Raw genomic sequence first — 7,694 nt, forward strand, 5'->3', positions numbered from 1 at the left:
ACTGCAGTCACTAGAAACTGTTCTTGTTGCAAAGTTGCACGCGAGCTTGTTGAACTCTTTGACTCAGAATGCAAAATCAAAAAAAGATCTGGAAAGCATGTTCAGAGATCAGATGCACAGGACCTTAGAATTCTTGTAAACCTTTTATTAAGTGAAGAGGCCTTGACTGAAACCCCTGGGCGAAATTACAACCATTACACAGGATTTCTACGAAGTCAGACCAGCAACATCGACATGTCATCATTATTCAAGTGGATAAACAAACACAAAAAGTTAATATCACTAAACAGAAAGGCCAGATGAAATCATTACTTGCATATGACTAGTAAAACTATTCATTAATCAGAACATTTGGTATGACAGAGTCAAGCACCACTGGGTAGTTTGCTTGATGTACATTTTCTTCAACATCAACAGTGAGTTCAGTTTCGTCAAGTGAGTTCAGTGACTCTATCATTTCCAGAAATGACGTGTCATTCTGAAAATATATACTAAGGTCTTCATGATCATCATTGTCCTCCTCACTCTCATCACTATCTTCACTTCTGCTCATGTGGATCATATCATCAAATACTTCGCTGAAAATTTTACAAACTTCAACAGCATGTTTGTGCTGCCAAATTTCAGCACATCTTTTTACATCATCAATACTGGTAATACAAGCACAATGTTCCAAAACTTGTTCTATTTGAGTCTTTGTAAATTCAAGGAAAAAGTTTGGGCAAGATAGGACAGTAGCCCTTCTTTCTTTTTGATCACCTTGCATAGATTTTGTAACAAGAGACTTCTGTAAACATTCTAACTTTTTACGTAGTATTTTCCTCTGAGCGGTAGAGACATCACGCTTTATTGTAAGGGGTTTGTCATCTTGATTCCTATCCAAAGGCACGTTAAGGGCTGGTGGGCATCCTAGTTGGTTGCATTTACAATTTCTTGCACAGTTGTCACAGCAAAGGTGGGAAACTAAGGAAACTAAGGAGGACGTTGTTTGATCGAAAGGCTGCCGAAGCAATTTCCTTCTGCAGTCTTCAGAGACCAAGTACTCTTTCATGTTTTCCTCTACATGAGTGCATAATTTAGCATTAAATAAGACAACCGCATGACTTTGTTCTCCATCCCTGCCACATCGTCCGCTTTCCTGAACATAGGCCTCCAAGTTCTTTGGTGGACCAATATGAATACATCTTCTTACCCCTTTTGTGTTCACTCCCATTCCAAATGCCACAGTGGCAAATAAAATTCTGATCAAGCCATTCTCCCTTCTAAAAGAATCCAACACTGTGTTTTTGGCTGATTTAGGTGTCTTGGAGTGCAGCATTTCTACCAACCTTTTTTGGGGGTTAAATGACTTGTCAGAGTACATACATTTGGCAAGGTTATTGGCAAACAATTGATACAGACTTGCACACTGTTTCACAGTTTGACAATAAACTAAAACCCGCTCGGCATCCTTCCCTTTCTCTTTAATTGCATCAATGAGCCATCCAAAATAGTCGTTTATTTCTTGTCCACTGTCTATTTGTTGACAAACATACACAATATTTCTACGATCAGGACTCTCAACAATTTCATGAGGGGTAGTAAACTCAAGCACTTTAAAAATCTCTCTCTTTGTTTGTTTTGATGCTGTTGCTGTCAAAGCCATGAAAGGCAAGCCATTGGAAACCAATGAACGCAGTTCATTTAAGAAAGAGTACCATTTTCGGAAAGCCACATTACCAGCATTTCCAGTCTGCCCCCTAACAAAAGTGAACAGAGGCACTTCTTAATAAATTATAATGATATTGTTATAATACTGTCTTATACTGTTAATGTGTAGTTCCAGAAAATATCTATATACCACCCTATGGGCAATTTTGCTTCAGACCCCCAGATGCCTTTCATTCCCCCACTCCCTGGAATGTTCCTGAGTTTTCATCTTCATTGGGCCTGGAAAACATATTTCTGTCACAAAATCCATACAATTTAAATAGAATTTTGCCTGAAATTCACCTAACTGCTTCGAGTCGTTTTCTCCTCTCAAACTGAGGGAGTAATAACGACTCGAAGTAATCAGATGAAATTCAGGCTAAATTGTTTCTGTAACAAAAGGAGACACAAATCTTTTTATTAATCTTGACACATGGCTCAATAAATTCAAATTTGCTCGGTAGAAAAGACTTTCTTAGCTAATAACTAATCATAAGCCTTAAAAAAAACATTCACATGATTACATTAAATGGTCGTTACTGAAAGCATAATACTTATTCATTATTGAAACACTGGTTAGTAAATTGATACAGCTTGCACAATTAAAAAGCTGTTTATTTTGATTTAAAAAATAAACTCAACAATCTTTCTTAGAGCCCCCTTGCAAACAGACCTTGAAAACCCACCCCTTCCTTAACTCCTGCTCAGAAATTGCCTGCTTTTGGATCCCCCTCCCCTTGGAATTTCTTTTGCCCTCCATTTGGAAGTATATATACTTTCTGGAATGACACAAGGCAAAGCAAAACATGTATTGTGTAGAACATAAGGGAAGAAGACAGCCTGTATATAAAAAGAAGCATTATTATTATTTACTATTACCATTATTATGTAGCTGGAACATATATTATAGTTCATTTCTCATATATACATGTAACAATGAATTTTAACCACTTTGGAGGTCAGACAGATTTTGGAATGTTGGAATGTGGGAGATGGATATAGCACTATTATGTCAACAATTAAAAAAAAGATCAGTTTCAACTATGACTACTATTTGAAAATTGTTTTTAAACAAAAAAACAGAGTGATTTTACTAGACCCATAAAACAATATTGATCAGGTGCCAATTAGGTGCAAGTAAAGAAAAGGAAACAATAGATTACAGTAACAACACTGCTTAGAAGTCTACTATAATTTTTTTATATATAGATTGAGTAAATCACTCTACCACTTATAGCTCAGGGCCCAGTCATTCGAACAGCGGTTAGCACTATAGCCTGAATTTGACTCATTTTCTCATCTGGGGTTACATTTTAACCCAAGTTTGTTTTTCTTTTTATCAAAAGTACTCTCTTGGACTCTCTTCTTTTTAGGGAATTACACTGAATTTGGTTTTTAAGCTCTCATATCTGAGTGCAAATTTTGCACTAACCCTAGATATCTTAAAAAACACTTTCGAACAACCTGGCCCTGGATGTCTTTACTTGCTGTTTGCTTTGGTCAAAACTGTTCTTGACAAGACACCACAGAAGCCCTTTGTAGCAATAAAGTTTACTTGGCTGTATAAAGGTGAATGGTATCAAGTATTAAGCTTGAGTTATGATCAATGGGTTTCTTTTATTCACTCAACCAGAAATGTTATGATGCAATGACAGAGTAAAAGTTGCAATCATCTCTGGCAAGCTATCAGTTTGTCATCACAAACCAAAATCATAAAAAATTGTTGACTCAAGTGGGAATGGTAGGGAGAAATAAAGACTCGAAGTAATTGGATGGAATTCAGGCTAATGGTAAAATCATATTCTGTCACTGAGCCATATAAAGTACAATTTATTTTACTTGTAGATACAACCCAGGGGGAAGAGGAGGAATTCCTTCCTTATTTGGCCCAGAGCACTTTTGTTGGGATTTGATAATTTTAATTAAAGTTGAACAACTGGGGTCTGATAAATAACAGAATTAAAACCGTAACATTCCTGGGTATTTTATTTGCGAATCAAAAGCTGAAATACATAAGTACATTATTTTATAAAGGGCGAGAACAAACTGACAGGTCAGATTTAGATACGTGAAATCATTTAGAGTCATTAAAAATAGTATATTATACAAACACGACCTTTTAGCTAGTCAATGCTGCTCACTCATTAGCTAATAATTTGACACAAAATAATAACGCTAACATAATGCGTAGTAGTCAAAAGGCAAGTACAACATACCAGTGCGAAATACAATGAGCCTCGTCGACGGCAACCCCAATTAAGTGTTTCTTGTATACCTCACAGGTAAGCATTCTTCTCCACCGATTCACAGACAGCATTGATTCCGGGGAGGCAAACACGATATTATACTTGCCCCTTTCTACATCTGTCAAAATCGTTTGTTCCTGCTCTGCAAAGACATATCCTGCAGCGATGCCATGCTTCTGAAGACTGGCTACTTGATCGCGCATTAGGGCGACTAATGGTGATATAACCACGATTATACAGTGTTCCGGAAAGTCTCGAAGTTTACTCGCAACCAGAGGGGCAATTTGGTATATCAAAGACTTGCCATAACTCGTCGGAAGATTGACGAACACATCTTTCCGCGACAAAAACTGGAAAAGCGCGTTCTCCTGGTGCGGATACAACTTTGCTATTCCCAAAAGCGATAAAACGCTTGAAACAGCTTCTTTAAAACTTTCCACATTCAGAGTCAAGGTGTCCGCCATTTTGAGCATGTTTTGAATGCATAAGTTTGGATAATTTTGTCATAATTTATGTTAATTAAAAGAACCAACCAATCAAAATCACTACCCGGTTTTCGGGTAGTGAGTGACGTCACTGGACGGCATTAACGGCTCGTCGATTCAGACGTTGTTGAGAGGAGAAAACGACTCGAAACAATCGGATGAATTTCAGGCTAGGACGATGTAAACAACGTTGAAAATCACTGGTTTGTTGTTCATTTGAAACGCCTGCTTGAAAGGATTCGTAGTTGGCTTATCGGTTTCTTTATGTTCTTTTAAGCTGGAAACATAATAACTTTTTTGTCGTAGAGGACTTGATCTCTGGTAAGGTACTGTGTATCTTATTCCTGAACCCTAAGCTTAGATCACTTGAAATTGATATGACTTATGTTGAAAACTAGATATGCTTTGTATCCATGGTCGTTTTGTTACAGGAATGGCTGTATCTGAGCACTAATTTAAGTTCTTCTCAAGATGATCTTAATGAAATTTCCCTGAAAGTGTCTAGTTTTTCTAGACACGCGTTCAGGGACGCTCGCAAAAAAAACTTGAATTGGGCAAGCAGCTCTTGGCTGATACACCAGTCAATTCCACCTGCGCCCAGCACCCCCCCGGGCTGACCCCCGAGCATTAGCATTTTTTTTGCCTTAGATGACAAATTCCGGGGGTGGGGACGAAAAAAGAGGGCAATCGCCCCGTCCTCCGTCAAAGCTGAAACTTTTTTCATTGATCGCACAGTCGAATAGTGCCACTTTAAGCATTTTAATGTGCAACTTTTTGTTTCAATTAACGTCTTCCTTTGTAATGGCGCTAGGATTCTAACCAAGACTTTACGCCGCGACGACATGCACTAGTGTATGGTTTTAGTATTGATATAAAATTATTGACATTAAAATAAATAGAGCACTGTAAAGTAATATGTTATGAAAAGTTTTATAAATGTGAAAGGATGTTCTTCAAATAATATGAACAGAAATTTGATTCAATGATCAAAAAACGTTGATTCACATCAATAGCTCCAATTTCGCTATGTAATTCTGGCTTGATAAGCAATGAAGAAATGCATTCATAAAATCAAGAACATGCCTTTACAACCCTGTTCAATTTATTCCTGTCCTTGATACATGAGCCAATCTGCTTTTTTTCCAGTAAAACCTTCTGTGTAGTTATATTCTGATAGGAAACCGCGTGCGTGTCAAAACCTCGGGAATGGCCCCGGGGTTGGCGAATGCCCGGTCCCCAGGACTGACAAGGCGTGCAAATGCCCCTCAGTAGCCCGGGGGGGCCTGGGCGCAGGTGGAATTGACTGATGCATATCATTTTGCTTACCCGACCAGGGCCACTTCTTTCTCGTCTTAGTTGATGACTTTGTTAGAGGATGACTTTCCTGGACCCTTTCCCATTGGGTAGGAAGGCTATGAAACTTACTTGCCCGGCACGAAAATCTATGAATTTGTCCCGGACTATCAAATGGGACTTTCACCGGGCACAGCGTTACACTCCTCGCAGTGGAATGATCATGTTTAATGTCCTGATCTAGTGAGCCCAGCATGCTCCACATCAGTTTTTCACCATTATAGGGATTTTTGTCCACACCGGTGAAATGCTGGGAGATGGAGTACAAATAGGCAGTCATTTTTTCTCCACAACTACAATAAGATGTGGTCGATAGGTGGCACATTTTCCACCAATCTCCACTTTAGTCTGATAGTGAGAGCACTTTTTCATTTTGAGTCACATGGCTAGCCTGAATTTCATCCGATTACTTTGAGTCGTTATTACTCCCTCAGTAACGTCTGAATCGACCGGCCGTTAATGTCGTCCAGTGACATCACTACTACTTGACCTTTGCTTTAATTCATGCAAACAGTAAAACACGATTTTCAAGTGGCAAACCGAGAAATATCGTTTGGAAATGTCTGGATGATACAGAACGGCTTTATTTTCTTCGATCGTAATTTCATGTTTAACGTTCAAACTATCAACTGCATGCAGTACAACGCTGAACTGGTTGTACTAAATTCTATAATCAAACTCGGTCGCAATCACGCAATGAAATAAACACACACATGGAACACTTCATTCCAAAACACAATGATTTGCTTTAATAAAAGAAAAAAGAAGCTATTTGGTCCTTAACGAAGAAAAAAAAAACAAGGAGACAAGAAAGAAAAGCTAACAGAATCATTACACTTGACGGTGAAAATAGCAAGAAGGTCGAATTATAACATTGATCTCAGAAAACTTCATGTAACAAAATCACCGGCCGCCAAAACCATAAAGCGGCTCTAAATGAAAAACCTCAGACTCTCCGCAATGATTCTTCATTCGCAGTTCAATTTAGCATTTCAGTTTCGAAGACAAGGCAATTTTGCTGTTTAAGATAAAGATTAACCTTATCAAAATGTTTGAACTAAACGAAAGACTTCCAGGGATGCGATCCGCTGAATATCAAGCGACAATCCTGCTAAAATTTTTCATAATTATGCATAATTATGTGAATGTTTAGACAATCAACCAATCAAAATCACTACCCGGTTTTCTGGTAGTGAATGACGTCACTGGACGGCATTAACGGTTGGTCGATTCAGACGTTGTTGAGAGGAGAAAATGACTCGAAGCAATCAGATGAATTTCAGGCTACCACATAGCAAGCTTTTGCCTCTTCATTCTCACAAGCTTTTGAGATGTTGTGACAGCAACAACATGATAGAAATGGAAACCAATCTTTTCGATACAAAGTTGTTTCAATACAAATTCGATACAAACTCAAGCAGTGAAACCGTACAACAATAAACCCATTACTTCAAGTATATTTTGTGTCAAATGAAGAATGATCCTTGTAGTTGTGAATGCAACTTATGCAACTGCATGAGAAGCCTGAAAAAATTGAGGACTTCAACTGGATTTAAACCTGTGACCTAGCTATGCCGCTGCAACGCTCTAACCAACTAAACTATGAAGCCACTGATGTTGGGAGCTAATCAATTATGTGTTCATATGTTCCTGTGAAAGAGATGAATGTGACAAATATATCAAATTAAATCATGTATGAGGTATGTGAAACTATTTACACCTTGACTGAATCAATTTGTTTGTAAACTACTTGTAGGAAAATGACTTTGTATCAAAAAGACCAGCAGCCATAGAAAAAGTGCTTGCAACAAGGGATTCACACTCTGCAGTGCTGCTGATAATTTTTGCGTAACCACTGTGATCTTGTCTTGATTGCATCTTGTAATAATTATTGTGGCCAGCTTTCGGCTTAATTTTGCAT

At 38.1% G+C, this 7,694-nt stretch overlaps 1 protein-coding gene across 1 annotated transcript; it reads right to left on the reverse strand.

Moving 5' to 3' along the window:
• Positions 1-331: 331 nt before the first annotated feature.
• On the reverse strand, positions 332-4,399 carry LOC140941839 (ATP-dependent DNA helicase RecQ-like). The gene is made up of 2 exons (XM_073390845.1): positions 3,906-4,399; positions 332-1,739 (listed from the first exon to the last, which is right to left on the reverse strand). The coding sequence occupies exons 1-2, from the start codon at positions 4,397-4,399 to the stop codon at positions 332-334; spliced, it is 1,902 nt and encodes a 633-aa protein (XP_073246946.1).
• Between the last annotated feature and the right edge of the window lie 3,295 nt (positions 4,400-7,694).

The sequence above is a fragment of the Porites lutea genome, chromosome 6, assembly GCF_958299795.1.
Source record: "Porites lutea chromosome 6, jaPorLute2.1, whole genome shotgun sequence".
In the NCBI taxonomy this organism is placed as follows: Eukaryota; Metazoa; Cnidaria; class Anthozoa; order Scleractinia; family Poritidae; genus Porites; species Porites lutea.